Source organism: Lutjanus erythropterus, chromosome 15 (genome assembly GCF_056507025.1).
Source record: "Lutjanus erythropterus isolate fLutEry1 chromosome 15, fLutEry1.hap2, whole genome shotgun sequence".
Taxonomy (NCBI): Eukaryota; Metazoa; Chordata; class Actinopteri; order Lutjaniformes; family Lutjanidae; genus Lutjanus; species Lutjanus erythropterus.
The window spans coordinates 37,521,204-37,546,158 of NC_139331.1; the positions used below are offsets into that span (position 1 = coordinate 37,521,204).

General features: G+C 40.6%; 2 protein-coding genes and 2 pseudogenes across 3 annotated transcripts; all 4 read left to right on the forward strand.

The window, feature by feature from the left end:
* The first annotated feature begins 630 nt into the window (after positions 1-630).
* On the forward strand, positions 631-6,089 carry LOC146314895 (NLR family CARD domain-containing protein 3-like). Its single transcript, XM_084736777.1, has 7 exons — positions 631-794; positions 907-1,068; positions 1,357-1,476; positions 3,269-3,382; positions 3,553-3,631; positions 3,800-4,028; positions 4,288-6,089. Exons 1-7 carry the CDS (start codon positions 670-672, stop codon positions 6,087-6,089), a joined length of 2,631 nt encoding a protein of 876 aa, XP_084592903.1. The 5' UTR covers positions 631-669.
* Positions 6,090-7,335: 1,246 nt separating this feature from the next.
* On the forward strand, positions 7,336-9,914 carry LOC146314896 (stonustoxin subunit beta-like). The gene is made up of 3 exons (XM_084736803.1): positions 7,336-7,706; positions 7,836-7,882; positions 9,174-9,914. The coding sequence occupies exons 2-3, from the start codon at positions 7,873-7,875 to the stop codon at positions 9,716-9,718; spliced, it is 555 nt and encodes a 184-aa protein (XP_084592929.1). The 5' UTR covers positions 7,336-7,706; positions 7,836-7,872; the 3' UTR covers positions 9,719-9,914.
* LOC146314897 (uncharacterized) lies at positions 8,032-8,639 on the forward strand (annotated as a pseudogene).
* A 3,514-nt stretch (positions 9,915-13,428) lies between the features above and the next one.
* On the forward strand, positions 13,429-21,980 carry LOC146314898 (NLR family CARD domain-containing protein 3-like; annotated as a pseudogene). The gene is made up of 10 exons (XR_014771889.1): positions 13,429-13,553; positions 13,666-13,800; positions 14,260-14,286; positions 14,840-14,938; positions 15,138-15,216; positions 16,275-16,470; positions 16,563-18,375; positions 18,467-19,186; positions 19,364-19,410; positions 20,252-21,980. The product of XR_014771889.1 is annotated as an NLR family CARD domain-containing protein 3-like (transcript).
* The last annotated feature ends 2,975 nt before the right edge of the window (positions 21,981-24,955 follow it).

The following is a 24,955-nucleotide window of genomic DNA, read 5'->3' on the forward strand; positions in this document are numbered from 1 at the left end:
ATGCAGATTACACAGGAGAACCAGTTGAAAATAATTTAATAAAGAGAACAAATAAAACAAAGGCTTACAAAAACACAGGAGGGTAAAATCCAGGGTCCAAAGAAACAAAAGAATCCACAAGAGGACAAAACACAAAAACTGGGAAAAATGAAACAAAGTCCAAACAGAGGAAGACAAAACAACAGGAGACGGCAGGATGACACGAACGAGAAACAACCAACTGACAAAGAAACAGAGAAACACAGGGACTAAACAGACAACGAGGAAGAACAGACACAGGTGGACAGGACAGGTGAAACAAATGGCAATCAAAAGGGCAGGAAAAGGACAAAGACAGGAAGTAAAGACAAAACACCTGAGGGAAGACCAGAACTACAAAATAAAACAGGAAATAACCAAGAAAACTCAAACCATGACGCGTTTTATTTTGACAACTTTCTTCTTCAACCAAACCTCAGACATAAAAATTGTCAGAGCTTCATCAGTTTCAGTTCTGCTTAAATCCATAATTTCCATTTAAGTGACACACAGAAGAATTTCCACAGAAGTGACGCAAACATGAACATACTAGAAACTTCCTCTTCAGAGAATCCAAATTATTGCTGTACACTGATATCTGCCTATAAGTCATGTGTCCTGTGATGTAAAGCGTGTTATAATGAATCATGCATGTTGTTGTGTTTGTGTGAAGGTGTGGACTCTGCTATGAATCAGTGTGAGGACAGAGAGGAGGGAGTCCCTCCCTCTAGAACCACTCTGTGTGTGGAACATGACAGCCAGAACAAAGATCAGAGGTGAGATGAGGATCTCTAACTGTCCATGACTCTTCTCCATGTCAGAGCTCAGCACTCAAATCTCTCCACCATCATTATTCACACTCAGACCTCTGTGTGTGTTGTGTTGAAGCCCGGAGCAGCAACAAAGACCTGAACCTGAACCTGAACCTGAACCTGAAGCTGAACCTGAACCTGAACCTGAACCTGAACCCAGCTGTGTGTCCATCGAGAGTGATCGGTCTATGGACAAACCTAATGACTTCACAGATGGACACCACTCTGCTCATCAAAGGTAAGAACGTAAAATGTTTATATGTTACTGTCCGTCTTGAGTTTGATGTCATGATCACTTCATGTTCTTTACTCTTTCCTGTTTGTCACATTTTGCAGATCTTACACTTAATTACAACTTTTGTCAAATCTATCATCACAAATTTCAAAACTCTCAATTAAAATAGAAACTCAGCTGGTTCAAGAAAGTGTAAGACTGGAGGTGAACAGGGGCGCTGTAATGGAGTAGATGTTGTTTCTTCCCTAAAACGCCACCTAAACCACTGCACCTGTGTGTGTTGTGTTGAAGTCCAGAGCAGCAGCACAGAGCAGACTCTACTGGACCTGAACCCAGCTGTCTGTCCATCAAGAGTGAAGAATCCATGGACCCTCTTTGTCATTTTAAAGGGCAACATACTTCAGAAACACAGTGAGTCATAATGTTAAAATGGTGACATTTTGACCACGTAATTTGATTGAGTGCTGATATAGAGTATAACAGCACTGAGACTTTTAACTACATGTATGACTCCTCTTTACAGGTGTTCTAACAACCGTCACATTAAAGGTACAATAACTAACAGGTAGAGACAGTAGAGACAGAATGAAACAGAAGAGTCGTGTACAGTAATGACTCTGGGCTTGTTACTGTGGGATCACTGCCATAAATGACATGCAGCAGGATACAAGAACAACATTTTTAACAGATGAATTAGTAGTTCAGCTGTTGAAATCGTGCCAAAGTCACATACTTTCATGCTATCATGAAATCCTGTGGTTGGTTCAAACTGAACTGCACCAAGTCTCAAAAACATCCAGTCTGTTAAGAAGGTCAGGCTGGATACAGTCTTGAGGCTGGTCTGTGGATCCATCTGGTCATTTAAAGGAGAGCTCTAGTGTGGTTACATGTAGACCTCCATAAAGTAGCTCTCAGCTTACATTAATGTGCAGGACAATTCTTCATGTGTTGCTTAGTAACAGTCGACTTGTGAAACTATTTGTGTTGGCAGGGCCAAATAAATGATTAAATAAACAACCAAACCATAATATCCTGTCAGAAACTTATTACTGTCAGTTAACTAGAAGATGTCATTTAGTCATATGTATATATATCCATCCAGCAACAGTGAGACACCAACTGCTTTGCCAAAATTAATATGAGCTGAACATGCATTGTACCTGGTGAAACAGTATTTCATACTGAAGCAGCTGTTGATCACTTTTAGCCTCTAGCAGCCGGTTCAGAAGACACTAATACATTTGTATAAAGGAACTGAATATGAAAGTTACCACTATATTGATCTCTAACTGTGTAGGAGTTTAATAAAAGTTATGGACTGTTTTTTTTTTTTTGGTAAAATTGAAATTATCACCATATTGACAAACATGATTCCAGTGAATAATGTCCAGTGAGCAAGATGTTGTCTTCACTTAGAGAATTATATTTTATTTAACAGTACAGTACTCCCCATTCTAGAACTATGAGATTCAAGCAGAAAATTTGTTTTTAACAGTGCATGACATTGATTTTTCTCTAGTGTCTGTTTGTTATGTTTGTTCAGCTTGCTATACTTTTTCAGCTCTTTGAAATTTAAACTGGTCACTGCTCAAAACCCTGTTGTTGTTTTTTTTTTTCTTTTGGTAATTCTTAGTTTCTATCAGCTTTCAGAGACGTGATTCTGCTGTACCCAGCTGTGTGTCAATCAAGAGTAACTGGTCTATGCACCACCCATATTATTTTAATGGGCAACAAACTTCTGAAATACAGTGACCCAATCTTCTCTGAATCAGACCTGACAGAGTGTGGGATCAATATTAATATTAATATATAGAATAATGTCAAAAGCAACATTAGAATCTCAGCAGTTGCAGGTAATAAGGGACAAATCTAAGTTGGTTCAAACCCCAGAGTGCTGTGGACAAGGCCTGACAGAGTCCAAATGGACAGCAGGACTTGTTCCTGCATCTCCTACCAGGTCTTTCAGTTAAAGAAGATATTCTGACAGAGACATCAAGCAGCTGAGACAAGTAGCAGAGAGATCAATGAGACAACAGTTGACTACATCAAGAAGATGATCAGGGAAATTCTTTCTCCAGAGAAAAACATGAAACTAATAGCTTACATGTTTGTACATTTGGTTTAGGGCACTGGATTTTTGTCACCAAAATTAAAAATGAACACTTATGGTTACACTTCATTGTTACTATATTGCCTCTCACAGGGTCCAACAGCAGAGACAAGGCTGGTTTGTGCCCACCTTTGTGTCCACAAAGAGTGACTGCTCTATGGGTGAACGTCTTTACTTCAAAGATAAGGAAACTTCTGACAAGCAAAGGTAAGAATTTAAAGCCAAAGAGTTTATTTTCTTTAACCCTCTTGATGTGTCATGCTGAAGTTTCGTATCTCTGAGCTGATTCAGAGTCCATTATGGGATTTTCCATGATGGGACAGAACATCTTTTAAATATGTCTCGTCTTTGTTCTCATATATTTTAAAACTCCACAGAGTTCATCAGGAAAATTCAAGTGTTCCCGGTGGTCAGTCTGCACAGCTGCATCAAACAGACCTGGACTCCATATTCATGGTGTGTGAATGTATAAGCATGGATGCTGCTGCTACCTTAAACCACCACAAAAATATCCTACTGTAACTGTAACTGTCACAGCACTGCCTTCATTGGAACAGCAGGCTTTCAGTCTGTGTCAGATGATCTGATTTGTTGTAGACTGATTCACATATTGTTCTGTTTCAGCTGCTTGAGGACAATATTGTCACTTTTGTGAAAAACGAATTGAAAAGGTTTCAGAAGGTTCTGAGTCCCATTTACCCACAATGTGCATGGAGTCAGAAGGAGGATGAGGAGGTGTTGGATGGTGAGACTGAAGAACATATGAGGAGCAGCAGAGCATCATTTCTGAAGATCACGCAGCACTTCCTGAGGAGGATGAAACAGGAGGAGCTGGCTGACTGTCTGCAGAGCAGTAAGAGGATTTTTGCCAACTTAAACATGATAGAAAGAGAACTGGAGGCAACATGGAAGAAATGTATGCCTCCAAACTATGTTGTAAATATGCCACATGTTTGCATCTGATCTATGAATTATTTGAGGTTGTGCTGAGAAGCTATTCACTTCCACTGATGAGCTGATTAGATTTATTGGAGAAAATATTTAATGCCACTATAAAGAACATTACATCAGTAAGATTTTCTGTAGCATCCATTTCTTTTCCCTTTCTTCAGAAGATCAGCTGTACCAGTGCAAACTGAAATCTAACCTGCAGAAGAAGTTCCAGTGTGTGTTTGAGGGGATCGCTAAAGCAGGAAACCCAACTCTTCTGAATCAGATCTACACAGAGCTCTACATCACAGAGGGAGGGGCTTCAGAGGTCAACGCAGAACATGAGGTCAGACAGATTGAAACAGCATCCAGGAAACCAGACAGACCAGAAACACCAATCAGATGTGAAGACATCTTTAAACCCTCACCTGGAAGAGATGAACCAATCAGAACAGTGATGACAAAGGGAGTGGCTGGCATCGGGAAAACAGTCTTAACACAGAAGTTCACTCTGGACTGGACTGAAGACAAAACCAACCAGGACATACAATTCATGTTTCCATTCACTTTCAGAGAGCTGAATGTGCTGAAAGAGAAAAAGTTCAGCTTGGTGGAACTTGTTCATCACTTCTTTACTGAAACCAAAGAAGCAGGAATCTGCAGGTTTGAAGAGTTCCAGGTTGTGTTCATCTTTGATGGTCTGGATGAGTGTCGACTTCCTCTGGACTTCCACAACAATGAGATCCTGACTGATGTTACAGAGTCCACCTCAGTGGATGTGCTGCTGACAAACCTCATCAGGGGGAAACTGCTTCCCTCTGCTCGCCTCTGGATAACCACACGACCTGCAGCAGCCAATCAGATCCCTCCTGAGTGTGTTGACATGGTGACAGAGATCAGAGGGTTCACTGACCCACAGAAGGAGGAGTACTTCAGGAAGAGATTCAGAGACAAGAAGCAGAGCAGCAGAATCATCTCCCACATCAAGACATCACGAAGCCTCCACATCATGTGTCACATCCCAGTCTTCTGCTGGATCACTGCTACAGTTCTGGAGGACGTGTTGAAGACCAGAGAGGGAGGAGAGCTGCCCAAGACCCTGACTGAGATGTACATCCACTTCCTGGTGGTTCAGTCCAAACTGAAGAACGTCAAGTATGATGAAGGATCTGAGACAGACCCACACTGGAGTCCAGAGAGCAGGAAGATGATTGAGTCTCTGGGAAAACTGGCTTTTGATCAGCTGCAGAAAGGAAACCTGATCTTCTATGAATCAGACCTGACAGAGTGTGGCATCGATATCACAGCAGCCTCAGTGTACTCAGGAGTGTTCACAGAGATCTTTAAAGAGGAGAGAGGACTGTACCAGGACAAGGTGTTCTGCTTCGTCCATCTGAGTGTTCAGGAGTTTCTGGCTGCTCTTCATGTCCATCTGACATTCATCAACTCTGGTGTCAGTCTGCTGTCAAAAGCAACACCGAAAACTCATCAGTCTCAAGCAGTAAGAGACAAACCTGAGTTCACACATCTGTACCAGAGTGCTGTGGACCAGGCCTTACAGAGTCCAAATGGACACCTGGATTTGTTCCTGCGTTTTCTACTGGGTCTTTCACTCAAGACCAACCAGACCTACTTACTAGGCATTCTGTCAGAGACAACAAGTAACTCAGAGACCAAGAAGACAACAGTCGAATACATCAAGGAGAAGATCAGGGAGAATCTGTCTCCAGAGAGAAGCATCAACCTGTTCCACTGTCTGAATGAACTGAATGATGGTTCTCTGGTGGAGGAGATCCAACAGTACCTGAGTTCAGGACGTCTGTCCACAGAGAAACTGTCTCCTGCTCAGTGGTCAGCTCTGGTCTTCATCTTACTGTCATCAGAAAAAGATCTGGACGTGTTTGACCTGAAGAAATACTCTGCTTCAGAGGAGGCTCTTCTGAGGCTGCTGCCAGTGGTCAAAGCCTCCAACAAATCTGTGTAGGTTGATGAATAGTGGTTTAGCTGGTAGAGATGGTTGTTTGTTGATTCCAAGGTCGGTGATTTTATCACTGGCTCCTCTAGTTCACATGTCAGACTATCTTTGAGTAGGACAGTGAACCCCACATTGCTGGCCAATTCCTTGCATTCTTCGGTGAATGGGAGGCAAAGCACTTTGCATAAATGTTTGATACAATTGCAGCTCACCACTATTTACCAATATCAAATAACCTTTATATAATATCCTGGAGAATTAGAACATGATTTAAATGATCTTGTGTTTTTGATTAATTCTTCAGGCTGAGTGGCTGTAATCTGTCAGAGAGAAGCTGTGAAGCTCTGGCCTCAATTCTCAGCTCCCAGTCCTCGAGTCTGACAGAACTTGATTTGAGTGACAACAACCTTCAGGATTCAGGAGTGAAGATCCTCTCTGCTGGATTGCAGAGTCCACACTGTAAACTGGAAACTCTCAGGTCAGGATTTAGCTAGCTTTGTATGATGTCTGATTTTTTAAAAACATTTTGGCATGATGAATGAAGGTACCTAAAGTCTAGGGTTGTACATGACTTCTGTCAGTTGATTTGGCTTTGGCTCTTTAATATGAATCTTCAGTGCTTTGTTCTATTTTTCAGTTCAGTGCCCAACATTAGAATGTTTTACCAGTTTGGCCTGGATTTTAATGCCCTTATTTCAAAGAACATAAAAGTGTGCATCCTCCCACTCATGCAGTTGAGGACAAAATTATTACCCCCCCCCCCCTTTAAAGTATTTTTTCAAAATTTTCCTAAGTGCTTTTTTTTTAACAGAGCAAAGGATAACATAGCATAGCATATCATTTCTAAATATAATAGTTTTCCTTAGAAAACACAAATTATTTCTTTTTGCATACAATAACAGAATTCTTTCAGAAAAAAAACAAAATTTAGCAGGGTCAATATTATTACCTCCCTTAAGAACTGACCTTTTTATTGAGTCATAGCACAAACCACTGTTGTGCAATGATGTGCTTTAACTTTATAATGCTCAAAGCTTTTAAAATCAAGTGAAAACTGAGGGTTATCTTCCAATTTACACACAGTATAAAAACTTCAGTAAGGATTTGAGCTGTCACTTGAGAAAGTATCATGCCAAAAACAAAAGAAATCAGTTTAGACTTGAGAAAAAGAATTGTTGATTCTCACAAAGCAGGAGAAGGACATACAAAGTCATCACAGCATTTCCAAGTGTCAAGAACTGGAGGTTCTCATCAATATTTAAATGTCTGTATAGTTGTGTTTCAGGGTAAGCAGTTAGACTCTTTGATAGTTTCGTCTGTTAGTTTGTTTAGAAAGTCACAATATAGTTGTGCTGGGAAGCTGCTGTGTGTCTGCAATGTGAGTGTGGTCAGAAAGTACCTGTGAAACAGAAACGTCTTCCTTGATCATCTAAAGGTTGTGTGTCCTTACAGGCTGTCAGCTTGTCTGATCACAGCAGAAGGCTGTTCTTCTCTGGCCTCAGCTCTGAGGTCCAACCACTCCCATCTCAGAGAGCTGGACCTGAGCTACAATCATCCAGGAGACTTGGGAATAAATTTGCTGTCTGTTGGACTGCAGGATCCGCACTCGTCACTGGATGTTCTCAGGTTGAAAAAAAAAAAAAAAAATCAACAGTTGAACAGCAAACAGGACTAGGAAATTATTCAGCGTGAAGGTTGTTACATGTTCCTTTTGCATAGAGAGACATTGTTCTCTGACTGTGTTTCTATCTCCAGGCTGGACTGCTGTGGTGAAAAGAGGCTGGCACCTGGCATGAGGAAGTGTAAGTGTGGATTCATTTATATAATGAGAAAAGAACACCACATAAATGAACCACGAGCCACTAAAAATGTCTGTTTAATTATAAATGCAGTGGCTGTGACTCTTTACGAATTAAAGTGAAACTAGACAATGTTTGTGCTTTAACTTTTCATTGCTATCACTGAGGCTGAGCAGCTCAGGTTAAAAGTCTCAGCTGCTCTTGCCAGTGCAAAGGCACCCCCTTCCAATCTGACCATCCAAGAAAGGAAGGCTTTGACGTCTCTTCAGAGAGACCGAGACATCACTATTCTTCCTGCAGACAAAGAGACATGGACTGTGGTGCTAAACAAAACAGACTACCATTTCAAGTTGAACAGTCTACTCAGTGACACATCCACCTATGAAACCGTTAAGCAGGACCCCACCAGAAGAAAGTAGTCTGCTGTTTACAACAACTGGAAAAGGATCAAGCCATTGACAGACAGGTGTACTACTGTCTATACCTGGGAGAAGCTATTCCTCACATCTATGGACTCCCTAAGATACAAAAAGAGAGAGCCCCACTCAGACCCATCATCAGCAGTATCAACTCTGTCACTTACAACATTGCTAAACACCTGGCCACGATTTTGGCTCCTTTGGTTGGAAACACTCCACACCACATCAAGAACTCACAGGATTCTGCCACTAAGATCAGGGAAGTAAAACTGGACCCAGAGGAAACCATGGTGTCCTACGATGTTAACTCTCTATTTACATGCATTCCAACTGCAGAGTAACCCATAATTTACACCAGGTGCAGCTGCGCCATGTCACGGCTGCACCACAGTTTTGAGCTGAAGAAGAAACCTCTTAGATGAAAGGTGAAATGTCATGACAACAGGTGTTGTGTCATGATCTGTTTCCTTATCAACATGTGTTTCCCCTTGTCGTACACTGCTACACCAACACATTCTCATCCCAGCTTGATGAACACCGGTGCTGGTTTGTCAACCCTCCAGTGTCTCATGTGCACGACTCTCAGATGAGAGATGAAACTTCTTTAAAGACCTCAAACATACCAGTTGCCTACATACAACTCCAGCACCCGTTGTCTCTGCCACAACTTAAAACCACTTGGAAATGCTAGGGAGCTAAGAAGTTGTATGTTTCCACCTCAAAAATCTACCTGATAAGAGAAAATGAAATGTGTCCTTACAATACCATCTTAGAGATGTACAGTTCATCCGTCAATATTAACGAACACATGTTGAACACATTACAGTGTTTCATGATGAACCTCAATCTGCGTAATGTCTTTTTCTCTCCATCAGATTTCTGTGAACTCACACTGGACACAAACACAGCACACCGACAGCTCAAACTGACTAATAACAACAGGAGGGTGACACGGTCAAGACAGGACCAACCATACCATGATAACCCAGAAAGATTTGATTACTGCTGGCAGCTGCTGTGTAAAAACGATCTGACTGGTCGTTCTTACTGGGAGGTCGAGTGGAGAGGAAAGGCTATCATTGCTGTGACTTACCAACGAATCGGTAGAAGAGGAAAGGATGATGATTGCAGGCTTGGATGGAACGATCAGTCCTGGAGTCTGTGCTGCTCAAAGAAATGTTACTCTGTTTGTCACAACACGACAGTAACACGCATCTCCCACCCTCCATCTTCTGACAGAGTAGCAGTGTATGTGGACTGTCCTGCTGGCTCTCTGTCCTTCTACAGAGTCTCCTCTGAAAAACTGATCCACCTCCACACCTTCAACACCACGTTCACTGAACCTCTGTATCCTGCATTTGGTTTTGGGTTTGGTATTGGATTTAATTCCAGGTCTTCAGTGTCTCTTTGCGAGCCGTAAGACAAAGAAAGACACAGCTGACAGAAAAGAGTGGCTGAAACGGATTTGTAGAGAATCATCCACACATGTACATTAAATGTACCTATGTTTTGTATTTTTGTTGATCTGTTTTTGTATATTAGAGGAAGCGAAATTATATTTTGAGAGTTAAACCTGTGTAAAAATATGTAAAAGGCTAAGACTAAAGAACACAGCACAGAAGAGGAAGTCTGGTTCTCATCTAAATTTGGTGCAAACATATTTATGCTCGTATAACACAAAATCTTGGCAACATCAGTCTAAACTATATCATAATTGTGGCAGCTGAGGAACAGATGCTGTGTCAGAGTGTGATGCTGCAAGAAACTCAACTGTTTGTCTGTCTACTGTCTTTCTCTTTGATGGATCTCTGTGTCAGTGTGTTTCAGCACTTTTTAATTTTTTTTTGTATTATCATTTGTTCTAATCATATCCTCTGGCTGAATGCTACGTTTTCCCTACAACAATACCGTTTTTTTTTTTTTAAATCCAATAATAGTTGAATCACCTGAGTCAAATCCTGTACTAAATTTAGTTCTCTGTTTTCCTTTATTTAATATTGTATTAAAAATGGAACTAAATGAATAACAAAGTAGAGATGAACAAATAAAAATCCCTGAAATAATGAACCATTTTGAGGCAGCTGAGCCAGACAAGAGTCATTCTTTCAGTGTTTTAAACGTCTAAATGCTGACATCTGCTGGTCCACACCTGGTATTGCAACTACATACATTTCTATTTGTAGGCAAAATATGAAGGTCAGGTTTAAATATGTACTTCAAAAAATATGATGAGACGAGAACAAACTCACTGTTTACAAGCACCAACAACTTGTGGTGAGTATGATTTGATTTTTGACAAGTTCAGAGTTTTTATTTTAAGTGTTTTATTCTGATAATTTACTTTGTGAGGAGACAAGGTGATTAAATATCCCTTAAAATATTATCTATTATTAGATTCAAGCTCTTAATCATAAATGTAACATCAGATTGAGAAACACAAGTAATAATTTTCATAAACATTTAATCTGGAAGGTTTAGTGAGTTTCCCAGTGATCATAATTAACCTGAATTTCTCTAATTTTAGGAATAACAAATATCTTGATTTTAACAGTTCACAGTTTCACCACATCAGCGCCACAATTACACTTATGCAAGAATAACTTACAGCCATGTTGATCTTCAGCTCAGATAATATCTGGTTCACTCTGACCTGTTGGTGGTTAAAACTAATTGAGAGCAGCTGATGATTCTGAGCTGATCTTTAGTTCATTAGATTGTTAATTAGCACCACCTAATGGACAGACGGCAGAACTACATCATCACACCTGTGTAATCTCTGACACTGACTGTGTATGTATGAATCAGACAAAGTAAACCTCTCAACAACAATCAGCACACTTTCATAACGTTAACATAAATTCAGTCAGTCGCCTCAGGCAGTTTAGGGAGAAAACATGAGGAAACAAATTCCCATCTCCGTTTACAGAATTTACCTGTTGGACTGGTTGTAATGTCAGGCTTTTTTTTTGAAACACCTGGACTGAAGTTATGAGTGTGTGACGACGTCCTCAGATCAGATGCACACAGACACCAGAGGTGACGAAGAAGAGATGAGCAGCTTCTTCTCTCCCAGTGTTTCCTCCACACATGAAGCTGGAAAGTGTCTGTAAGTTGACCTGAAGTGACTTCAGCAGGTGAGAATCCTACCAGAGAAATCTGGAACTGTTTGATCATCACATTGATCACTTTGATCACATTGTTCTCTATCAGTGTTTAACTGTACAGCAGAAATGTTTCTTGATGCTGACTGCCTGTTTCATTTTTTGCTGCTATGTGCAAATATTGCCAATAATTTCTATCTGAATTAAAAGTAAATGATTTGTATGTTATTATTATTATGATTATAAATGTTAGTGCTTACAGGAAGAAGCAGCAGCAGCTGCAGGGGTCTTTCTGCTGCAGCCCACACACCCACTTTACTACATGACACACCCTCTGAGATACTGTCCTGGATTGACATTCTTATTTGAAACCAAACAACAATCTTTTCGTAAATTTACCCAAGTAGTTTTTGTCAACAAACCTAAAAATCTGCCACTGTTTTTTGAGGGTGTGTCATTAGTAGGTGTGTCCTGTAATGCTGTGTAATCACAGGTAGACCCTACCTGGTAGCAGCAACAGAATATTCAGAGAATGTAGGAACTGGTTGGACAGCTTGTTAGTTACCGCTCCAAGTATTTTGTACAGTGTTTAGGACTTGTTAGTGAATTTGAGCACTACAGTACCCTACTCATTTACAGCGTGTTCAACTCTTGGCAAAGTATGGTGCAAAGAGAGACACATTTACATGTAAGACTCAGCTTTAACTGCAATAATTACTTTAATTTCCCGACATGCTGACAGAATTGAATGTTTTTTGTTCTTCTACACATCCAAAACATCACACCATCCAGGTTCAAACAGTGAAATGATATTTCCTGCAGCAACATCACTGAGCACATAAAAAAACATTTAAAATGAATAAAAAGTAAAAGTTGATAGTTGATAGTTAATAAAACACACGATAATGAAATGGCTTGGTAAGTTCATGCTGCTTGACATCATTTAAAAGATGATGATGATTAAGATGATTCATGATTAAGCTCAGATTTTTGAACTGCTGTGCCTTGTGTATAAAAGCCCACAGCATATATTTTAAAGTGCAGCTCCAGTCATGTTTTAAATAATATAAAATAATTTGCGAGAAGTAATAAATTGTCACTGATATGTTTTATTTTTGCAAAATAAGTTGAAATACCTTGTTAAAATGGCTCACATGTAGCTCCTCACCTTGATTTCATTTAATATTCAGGTGGTCATGAATATGCAAATAGCCCCCCCCCCCCGTCCACACCCCCCGTCCACACCCCTGACCTCCAGCCCTGCCCTCTGTATAGCTGCACCTAGCTTCTCCTCTGTTTTGCTAGTTAATCATGGTAACTAGCTACATCCATCTTCTCGCACAGCCCCGCACCCTTTTTTAGACGGCTCTTCCTCACTGCAGTTTCAAAGCAAGAAATGCTCAGACCTGTTTTTTTTTACTGCTTATTTATCTCCTGATATGTTTGTAGCATGTCAGGACCACATCTATACTGTATTCATAATGTTCATTTTTATGATCTGTGTATTAACTGCAGTGTCCTAGAAGAATGCAAATTCTGAACCTGCCTATGTGGGAACATCTTAGAATCTGAATAATGAGTCCTTTAAATAGCAGGAAAACATTGCACCAATGACTTTAGACCAAGTTTTTGTTGGTTTATGGTTCATTTGCTTTCTGCTGCCTTTAGACAGAAATGCTGCAATAATGCACCTGATGACACCTCATTTTAAGAGCCCCACACCCCTGAACACACAGATGGGTGCCAGTACATCTGAGAAAATGACAACTGCATCAGTCAGTGACTAGTAAAATGTCTGAGCTTGGTTAGAGCCCACCATGAAATACCAGGATGTGCAGACTGGGAATCAAACCAGAGACCTGTTGTATCACAGTCAGTCACAGTGTCCATTCAGCTGAAATGCCAAGTGTCTTAGTGATAAGTCATGCAGTTGTATACATGTGCTACACCATCAATGACAGTTGTGGAGCTCTGTGCACCACTTTGCATTGGTTGGAAGTTGTTGAAATGTTGTCGTAATAAATCATGCATGTTGTTGTGTTTGTGTGAAGGTGTGGACTCTGCTATGAATCAGTGTGAGGACAGAGAGGAGGGAGTCCCTCCCTCTAGAACCACTCTGTGTGTGGAACATGACAGCCAGAACAAAGATCAGAGGTGAGATGAGGATCTCTAACTGTCCATGACTCTTCTCCATGTCAGAGCTCAGCACTCAAATCTCTCCACCATCATTATTCACACTCAAACCTCTGTGTGTGTTGTGTTGAAGCCCGGAGCAGCAACAGAGACCTGAACCTGAAGCTGAACCTGAACCTGAACCTGAACCTGAACCTGAACCTGAACCCAGCTGTGTGTCCATTAAAAGTGACCAGTCTAAGGAGCTTCCTCTTGCTTTCAGGAGACGATTTTCTTCTGAAACACAGTAAGTCAGCATTATGTTACTACAGAATATAACTGGACATGACAGAGAGGGGAATATTTTTAGGAACATTAACATTCAGTTGCATGATTGACAGCATTATTGATATTATCACTGTGCTGTCTTTCCAGGGAAAGGTGTGAAGAAATAAAGTTCATTTAATTTGACAGGATACAACTAAAGGTTGAACAAGAAAATGTTCCATGTTTCATGTAGTTCCTTCGCGCTAAACACACATCAAATATACAGAGAAATAATTAATACAATGAAACAGATTTAAATCTAAAATAAATATATATTTTAGGCATTTGCAAATGTACAGGAAATAATTCTGTCATGCACATTTTTTAAATTTGTGTCAGAGGGAATGTAAACGGCAGCAACAAGAAAGTGACGATAATATGGTTGACATCTGAATAAAAAAATACACATTTTTCCTCTTACCTGTAGTGCTGTTTTTCCATCGAGACAGTTTTGATGTGAGTGTGAGTTTTTGAGATGTCGACTGTAGAGATGTCTATCTCCAATTTACTGGGGCTCAGTGACACTCAGCTTGTGGTGTCTCTTTACAGAAATAATGACCAATCTGCTCAAGATAATCCACAAACCTTGTTGTGAGCAGTTTCATGTAGGAACTACTTCCTGTCTACTGAACTACATCTTCTAACCGTATCACGGCACAGAAAGAAAGGTGCATCTACTCATGAACGAGATGTTACAGCTCATCCAACCTTTGTTTTCAGCTGTCACGAGTAGTTTTCTGCAAAATAGTTCCTGCATGAAAGGTTTAACTTGAGTAACTGCGTCATGATTTCTGGAAGGGACACTGCCGTCACACACAGAGTCGGCCTCCCCTCATCCTGCTGGACTCCATACATCAAATACATTAGATAAATTGCATATATCACTATCACATATAATATATTCCTGATATTTCTTTGCCCATATTTCCATCTTGGAAGTAAGCAGTCAAAGCTTTGTGTGCATGTGTGTGTATGTTGTGTTCAAGTCCACGGCAGCAGAGACCAGACTCTCCTGTTCCCAGCTGTGTGTCAATGAGTAGCGATCGATCTATGTTGCTCCCTGATGCATTCAAAACTGGACACCCCTCTATCATTCAAACGTGAGTAATTAAAACTAATATTTTTTGGTTTTTTTATTCATTCTGTTTTAAGCAGAGTTTTGCAGGTGTGAAAATCAGGTCTCCAACATAAAAAAAACAACATTTCATATCAACTGTTTGTTAAGATTCATAATGGTATCTCAATACATCATTCAACATGTTTTTATTTATATATGTTCTTGTGTTCTCGTGTCCACAGAGTTCATCAGGATAACTCAGACTCTCCCAGTGGTCAACCTACCCTGCAGCATCTCACAGACCTGGGCTCCATATTTCTGGTGTGTAGATACACAAGCACTGCTGCTTTTTAAAAGTAGTTTATTTTTTCATTTACAATGCACACTTAAAGTCAAAATGAAATTAAAGATGCCTTTTTAACCCTTTCAAACCACATCCCCAGTTACATTTTGCACCTAGTACATGTCAAAAGATTTAAAATGAATACATTTGTATTTTAACATCAAAATCCAATCATGTCTTTTCCTGAAAAGCCAAATATGATGCATGATGGTGTGTCTTCAGCTGTTGGCCACATCAACCCATGTTCCATTTCCCAGGTTAGGGATTACAGAGTGGACTACTTCAGTGATTAATTAGCTACATGGATTCATGTTATTTGTTGTCACTTGGTTGTAGTTTAGTATCATGTGAAACCACTCAGTGAACTATGTCTCTCAACTTGTATAAAATACATCACCAACAAAAACATGGCTGTCCCTTGAAACATTATCTTACCTGAAGAGTTTTATTTAGCGACTCCTGGTCTTTTTATCAGCTGGGAAGAGAAAGAATGTGTAAAACCTGTTATTGTGTGACTACATCCTGGTATGAAAACACACAGACATCGTAGCTTCAGCAGATAACGTTAACTTGAGGAGGGAGAAAATCATGACATCACTCACGTGACCTCTAGGTGTATATTCTTTCTAATTATGTATCTGGAGTCTCATACTTCAAGGGTTTTATGATAAACTGTGACTTTCATGACTTGACTCATGAGTGCTGGTTGGTGAGTAGGTGGACCCAGTATGAGGCTGGAGTTGCTGGTCAGCCACTGAGAATATGTTACAGTGAGATAAAAGTTATCACTCAGTTAGCACTGAGCCCATCTAAACGGCCCTCTATGCTGAAATCGTTGTGTTCAATAAGGGATGACTTAATGACAGAGGTTTCTTTTTGATGTCACAGAAAGATACAGGTCAACCCTGAAACAAACTAACCAGTTATGGGATCACATCAAGCTCTATTCAAGATGCATGGCCTTCCATTGTGGCAGATTTTCTGTTTTGTTCAAAAGCTTAAACTAAATTGTGAATTTGCATTTGGCTCTTTTTAGCTGCTTGAGAAGAACATTGTTGCTTTTGTGAAGAACGAACTTGGAAGGTTCCAGAGGGTTCTCAGTCCAGATTATTTAGAGAGTCAGGGTGAAGATGTAGAGCAGAGGTGCAGCAGTAGAGAGGCCTTCCTGAAGATCACACTGGAATTCCTGAGGAAAATGAAGCAGGAGCAGCTGGCTGACTGTCTGCAGAAGAGTAAGAGGATTTGAACAGATTTTACATAATGAAGAGCTGAAATTTATCAGAAGTGCTGCATCATCCACTTCTTGATTTAATTGCCTTTTCAGGGACCTCTGCCCCAGAATGCCAGTGCAAACTGAAATCTAACCTGCAGAAGAAGTTCCAGTGTGTGTTTGAGGGGATCGCTAAAGCAGGAAACCCAACTCTTCTGAATCAGATCTACACAGAGCTCTACATCACAGAGGGAGGGGCTTCAGAGGTCAACGCAGAACATGAGGTCAGACAGATTGAAACAGCATCCAGGAAATCAGACAGACCAGAAACACCAATCAGATGTGAAGACATTTTTAAACCCTCACCTGGAAGAGATGAACCAATCAGAAGAGTGATGACAAAGGGAGTGGCTGGCATCGGGAAAACAGTCTTAACACAGAAGTTCACTCTGGACTGGACTGAAGACAAAACCAACCAGGACATACAGTTCATGTTTCCATTCACTTTCAGAGAGCTGAATGTGCTGAAAAAGAAAAAGTTCAGCTTGGTGGAACTTGTTCATCACTTCTTCACTGAAACCAAAGAAGCAGGAATCTGCAGGTTTGAAGAGTTCCAGGTTGTGTTCATCTTTGATGGTCTGGATGAGTGTCGACTTCCTCTGGACTTCCACAACAATGAGATCCTGACTGATGTTACAGAGTCCACCTCAGTGGATGTGCTGCTGACAAACCTCATCAGGGGGAAACTGCTTCCCTCTGCTCGCCTCTGGATAACCACACGACCTGCAGCAGCCAATCAGATCCCTCCTGACTGTGTTGACATGGTGACAGAGGTCAGAGGGTTCACTGACCCACAGAAGGAGGAGTACTTCAGGAAGAGATTCAGAGACAAGAAGCAGAGCAGCAGAATCATCTCCCACATCAAGACATCACGAAGCCTCCACATCATGTGTCACATCCCAGTCTTCTGCTGGATCACTGCTACAGTTCTGGACAAAGTGTTGAAGACCAGAGAGGGAGGAGAGCTGCCCAAGACCCTGACTGAGATGTACATCCACTTCCTGGTGGTTCAGTCCAAACTGAAGAACGTCAAGTATGATGAAGGATCTGAGACAGATCCACACTGGAGTCCAGAGAGCAGGAAGATGATTGAGTCTCTGGGAAAACTGGCTTTTGATCAGCTGCAGAAAGGAAACCTGATCTTCTATGAATCAGACCTGACAGAGTGTGGCATCGATATCACAGCAGCCTCAGTGTACTCAGGAGTGTTCACAGAGATCTTTAAAGAGGAGAGAGGACTGTACCAGGACAAGGTGTTCTGCTTCGTCCATCTGAGTGTTCAGGAGTTTCTGGCTGCTCTTCATGTCCATCTGACATTCATCAACTCTGGAGTCAATCTGCTGGCTGAAGAACTATCAACGTCTCGGTGGTCTATTGTCATAAAAACCAAAACTAAATTAACACACTTCTACCAGAGTGCTGTGGACAAGGCCTTACAGAGTCCAAATGGACACCTGGACTTGTTCCTCCGCTTCCTCCTGGGTCTTTCACTGAAGACCAATCAGACTCTCCTACGAGGCCTGCTGAAGCAGACAAGGAGGAGCTCGCAGACTAACCAGAAGACAGTCAAGTACATCAAGAACATAATCAGGGAGAATTCCTCAGAGAGAACCATCAACCTGTTCCACTGTCTGAATGAACTGAAGGACTGTTCACTAGAGGAGGAGATCCAACAGTACCTGAGATCAGGAAGAAGAGTGGGAAGCCTTACCACAGATGAACTGTCTCCTGCTCAGTGGTCAGCTCTGGTCTTCATCTTACTGTCATCACAAAAAGATCTGGACGTGTTTGACCTGAAGAAATACTCTGCTTCAGAGGAGGCTCTTCTGAGGCTGCTGCCAGTGGTCAAAGCCTCCAACAAATCTGTGTAGGTGGACAAATCACAAGTTATATTAATCTGTGAACTGTAATAAAGGAGGAACATTTTTACTTTTGTATTTGTCACATTTTTCCTTCAGGCTTAGTGGCTGCAACCTGTCGTGGAGAAGCTGTGAAGCTCTGTCCTCAGTTCTCAGCTCCCACTCCTCTCGTCTTAGAGAGCTGGACCTGAGTAACAACGATCTGCAGGATTCAGGTGTCATGCTGCTCTCTGCAGGACTGCGGAGTAACTTCTGTGCATTGGAAACTCTCAGGTCAGAGATCTGCAACTTCTCAACCAGACTTTATACTGCTTTAAATTCATGATTATGTCAGGAATGATAATGTACAACACCAATCCCCGAAAAGTTGGGACAATCTGTAAATTGTAACTGAAAACAGAATGGAACGATCTGCACATCCATTTCAACCTATATCCATTTGAATACAACACAATGACGACTTATTTATTGTTTAAACAGAAATTTTTGTTAGATAGTACATTTTTATGCTTTCATGAGTTTTGAAAGGTTTTGTAAAGTTTTTAACAATTGTGCCTGTTTTATGTAACTGAATAAAGCCAAAAGGAAACACTTATTTTCACTGCGTCCACTGTTTCCTCTGCTCAGAGTTTTGCAAATTATTTCCAGGCTTTCAGGTTGTCTGGTCACGGGAGAAGGCTGTTCTTCTCTGGCCTCAGCTCTGAGGTCCAATCCCTCTCACCTGAGAGAGCTGGACCTGAGCTACAATCATCCAGGAGACTCAGGAGTGGAACTGCTGTCTGGACTGGAGGATCCACACTGGAGACTGGAGACACTGAGGTAGAGACTGACAACAACAGCTTACACAGTGCTGCTGACACGCTGACGAGCTCAAGAACCCTGTTTCATGTTGAACAGCAGTTAGAACTCTTTTTGGACAGAAGATCAGCCAGTGTTAACCAGGTTATAAAATATGGGTTTCCACAATCAAACACAATATTCTGTTTCCTCCTCTAGGATGGAAAATTGTGGAGAGCAGAGGCTGAAACCTGGTGTGAGGAAGTGTAAGTGTGTATGGTTTTTTAGTTAAAAGCAAAACTTTTCTATTTTGGAATTTCTATCAATGACCAAAGCATAATAAGAAAACGGGAGACTGAGGCAGGTTTTCTTTTCACGTTTTTTTCTGAATATTTCAGACTGGAAGGAACTGAAAAGAGGTAAATTCTCAACAGAATACTAGCCTAGATAAGATAAGCGTTTATTGTCACACCTTCCTTGTTCTCCCATTCTTACTGAGGAAGAAGTCTCTAAACTACTGCTGGATTCTCATTCCTGTCCCCTGGACCTGATACATCCAAGCTGCTACAGACCATTTCTCCCCACATGTCTAAAATACTTGAAAGCACAGTCTGAAGTCAAGTCTCTGTGTTCCTTTCTGAGAACAAGTTGTATGAGCCGCATCAGTCTGACTTTAAACAGGGTCACTGTAATAGAATCACTGCGTTCAGCTAAAGATGCTGGTCAGTCCTCAGCTCTACTGCTGTTGGATGTTCGTGTCCTACCTCTCAAGGAGATATTTTGTGTATCTTGGAGAGGAGAAGTGTCCAACCTGCACAACTTAAAGGTCTTCTTTACTCATTATACACCACCTCACTTGGTGCAATAACCCCATGGTTTCTCATCTCGCTGCTATGCTCAAGATACACTCTTTGAGTTAGGGTTAGGGGTTAGCATTGATTTTAGGTCCTCGGTAAAAGAGATACACTCCCAACTTCACAAACCACAAATTTTCATTTTTTCTTTTGAATCAGTAAACTCATAGTTGTCCGGTAACATGAATCTGATGATATTTTGGAAAAATAAATAATTAATTGCTCCTGTGTTGTGTCCTGTCTTCTCCATCAGTTGCCTGTGAAGTTGAACTGGACCCAGACACAGCATACAGAAAGCTCAAACTGTCTGACGACAACAAGAACGTGACAACTGTGAGAGAGTACCAACCATATCCTGATCATCCAGAGAGATTTGACTGCTTCTGTCAGCTGCTGTGTCGAGATGGTCTGACTGGTTGCTGTTACTGGGAGGTCGAGTGGAATGGAGCAGTTCACATCGCAGTGACTTACAGAGGAATCAGAAGGAAAGGAAACAGCGCCGACTGCAGGTTTGGAATGAATAATCAGTCCTGGAGTCTGAGCTGCTCTGCTGGCGGTTACGCCGTCTGGCACAATAATCAAGTAACAGACCTCCCGTTCCACTCCTCCTCCTCCGTCTCTCACAGAGTAGCAGTGTATGTGGACTGTCCTGCTGGCTCTCTGTCCTTCTACAGAGTCTCCTCTGAAAAACTGATCCACCTCCACACCTTCAACACCACATTCACTGAACCTCTGTATCCCGGGTTTGGGATCGGGATCGGGTTTGGCATTCGGTCATCTGGTTCTGTGTCTCTGTGCGAGCTGTAGGAGGACCAATCTAGTTAGTGCCAACGCTGAAAGTCCACATGATCTGGCTGTGTCATGTTCCAGATGTGTACCAGCTGTGTCTCATCTCTGTGACAGTTTCTATGTCCTCAGGAAACGTATCAGAGATTCTGTTAGTGGCTTAACTTATTAAGAATAATGTTCCTTTGGTTGATTTGGGTCACTGACAGCACATCCACGCAGCACAGCCAAACTACATCAGCTGGCCAACCCAGCATGGTTTAGGTTCCAGTTAGCTAACTGCCACCCTGCCTTGCATCTCTCTTGGCTAGTGGCAAGCAATCATCAGTTATACACCTTTGTTTTGTAATGCTATGTAATTTATTGTATGCTAAAATCAACAGTTTGTCTTTCATAACATACATACATAAGTTAGTGTCATGGATCATGGTGAAGTAGTTTGGCAAGTTAGCCAACTACTACATCCACTCAGTATTTTGGTAGTGGTACCAAAACAAAAGAACTACTTGTACAAACAGATTTGTTCTTATGTGTCTATATAAGTGATTTAGGAGAACTTGTCACATTCACCAATGTTGAATTTTCTTTCACATATAAATACATTTTATGAGGTCCAGACCCGTCTTGGCCATGTGTCTCTTCTCAAAAAAAAGTGAGAGATATGTAAGATAGCAAGCCACAAAGCTAAGGTTAGCAAACCAACTGCAACCCAGCCACACTGTATGGATCTGCTGCCGGCTGCCCTGTGATGCCAGCTGTTAAAGCAACCTGCAAAAAAAAACCAAAAAAACAGCCAATCTACCAGTCAGATCAGCCTCGGAAGTTTGGAATGAATTAGCTGACATTATCTATTCATGGCATTATTTTGCTATGTTAGCTAGCCAGAAATGTGTCTGCATTAGCAAGCAGCCATTGTTAACTAAAATTAGCCAGTCAAAACAACATAATCACAATATAGAGGCACACTTCCTCTCCAGTCGAAAAAATATAAATGGTAGTGAAATAATGTTTTGCATCATATGTCGTTTGTTGTATAACTGTTGAAGTATCAGACTGTGAAGAGACATAATTAGAAAGAAGACACACCCAGAGGTCATGCTAAGCCACACTGACTTCCCCCCTCCAAAAGCTAACGTTAGCCACTGAAGCTATGATGCCTGTGTGTTTTCATACAGGGACAGTGATATTGGTGTTTGAGATGTGATAATGATATATGCACTGAAAGTTTTTACACAAAACTAAACTGCGACAAACCTTCCACAAATGGTGACCTTTTTGACTTGTAAAATGATCTTTTAAATTTACAGACATCATATTTGTAATTCATGACACAGTTCAAACTGGACCAAAAAGAAGGAGAGTGATTGAGCTTCTTTATACAATTTATATTATATCACCTGCTTTCCAGTGATGCCAGCTCTGACTTTGGACTTTGAGTTGTGTTGCTGGCCATTTGGTAAGAGAGTCCATTTCTGAGCTAATGTTAGCTAAGTTAGTGTTGCACACTGCTGGTGGTGGAAGAAAAGGCACTGATGAGAACGAGTGCCACATCAAGAAGATTTAGTCCTTCACATAGAAATCAGTCCTCAGGCTGTTTCAGACAAACCAGAAAGTCGGGGAAAGTCTCTTTGACGACTCAGAGTGATTAATACATGTATATTGCTTCAGATTCTAACATATTGCACCTTTACCTGTTTTTTTGCTGATCTGAAAAATGATCCAACTCATGACTCAAAGCTGTGATACAATCTGAACTGTGAGTTTTCTGATCTGTTGCAACCTTGGCTTCTGTTTTTCAGTAGAATATACTTTTGAGTTGTTTTTTCAACGTTGTTTGTTGCTCATTTAGACGTGATAACAGACGCTTTATGTGTTTATGGATTAAAGCTGATCAAATGTTTTCTCATCCAAAATGATGACAGACCTCTCCAGTGAGAGTCAGGAGCTTTGTGGCATGAAGACGTTTTGTTGCTTGATTAGATTTTTTCAGATGATACTGTGATGATAAAATATTGATATAATCAGCAGCAGCTTGGAAATGACTGGTGGTCAACACAAAGTGCTAATGATCAACAAACAAATCACTTTTCTGTACAAGTTCTGCTGTCTGAGAACAGGAAAGATGTAGATGAGGACCACTATATGATAAATTAAAACAGAGTTATAACAGAGAGGAGGAGGAGGAGACAGGATTTGGTGGACTGTCACTAGTTTTTCTGTGTATGTGTGATGACAAAGTCAGAAAGTATACAGTTCAAATCGTTGATGGTGTGACACCAATGATCTTCTCTAAAAATGAAACAAAACACAAACAACACCAAATAAATAAAACTTTGTTCTCTCTCTCAAATATCTGTTATCACAAAATGACTTACAATAAACTTCCTGAAATTCTATTCTTTTGCCTTTTATTTCACATAATAATGGTAAGTAGTTTGCGATGTCTTACAACGCTGCACTTTACAGATGTTCAAAAAGTGTCCATAAATTCTACTTTGTCCAAACTGCATTTCAGAAAACGTTTCGGCATACAAAATTATTTTCATGACAGCTGTGGAACACTGTTGCCTAAGAAAATGTAAATACGTGTTTATTTACATTTAAAACCCGCTGCGATGTCTTTGAGCAACACAGTGACGTACATCTGGTCAGCTGCTGTAGTAATGACTTCGAAAAGAAAATAACAGCAAAATAAATCTGCATAAAACCTGTTAAAACATGTTTAACCTACAAAGCAGAAGTGTTTGACACCAGAAGTTTAGCTTGGCAGCAGGACACAGAGAGGGTTTAGACTGACGGAACCAAAACTGTGATATTAAAGTCTCAAATCATGTTGGTAAATTCACTGATCCAGGATCTGCTCCAGCTTCAGCCTCACTCCCGTAGATCCAGCGTGTCACGTTACCTGGACTTGGTTCAAAGTTCAATGAAACTGTTCTTTGATACAAAGTTGTTCATCTTGTCAGTGTTACTGTTTGTTTCAAACTACAAAGGTCATTTATGAACATTATTCACACGATGGTGATGTTAATATGGTTGAAACCTGAAATGTTCCACGTTTGGGAGACATTGTCCATCAACAGCACAAAGAATCATAAATATAATAAAGAACATAAATCATAAACACGCCTTCTCTCATCCGGCTGGAGTTTAACTTGTCGTATCTTATCAGCTCAGAACGGTTCCACCCATCAAGTTCAACAGCTTGAGCCAGGATGCTGTGAAGCAGATTTCTGTAAGATACACAAAATATATTTAATATTCTCTTTCTATATATATTCCATATATATTTAATATATATTTTTAATTACATAATTTAGTTAGATTTTATTTTAGATCCCCAACCCAGAGTCTGTTCTTATCTGTTGGAAAATGAAGTATATCATCAGAACTTTATGGTCAAACTGATAAGGATTTATATTGTTAATGTTTGATTTAAAGAGTCCAAGGTTCTCCATTCCTCAGTTCACAGCTGTTCTGTTATCAACTCGTCGTCTCTTAGTAAGAGTTTGAACTGTCGTTGACTTGCCTCAACTTTAAAATCCTCCGGCTGCTTATTCTCTCTCATCTTCACTCGTCGGCTTCATGCAGATTATTTTCACCTTGAAAAGGTAACGTAGCAAACATCTTTTCATCATGTTGCCTCACTGTGTGTCACTGTTGATCCATACAGGTCATGATGTAGGTGATGAGATGTGTTGTTTTGTTGAACAAGACTCATGAATCAAGACTGAGCAGCCAAAAAAAATGTAAAGCGAGATTATGATGCTTCATATCAGTTAATGTCAAGACAACTAATATGATCAATAATAACATGTAGTTTACAGAGTGGATCTTTATACTTATATGTGATCAGCATGACATTGGCATTTTTTCACTTTCTGGCAATCAGTCCCACTTTCTCTTGCGTAAAAAAAGAGAGAACATCAAAGAACCTGTCATATATGAATTTCATATTATACCACAGCATAAGTTTGAGCTTATTGGTGGTGTTGGCAGAACATTAGAAGAACCTGCAAGAAAACCAATACAACACAACAAATCGGCTCAAATTCTCAACAAGAATTAAAGTTTCCAGAACACTACAAAACTATGTTTAAGGAAGAGTTGTCAGAAAAAGTCATTTGACTGGATGAGAGATGTTCCACTTGAACATCACTGGGACGTTTGA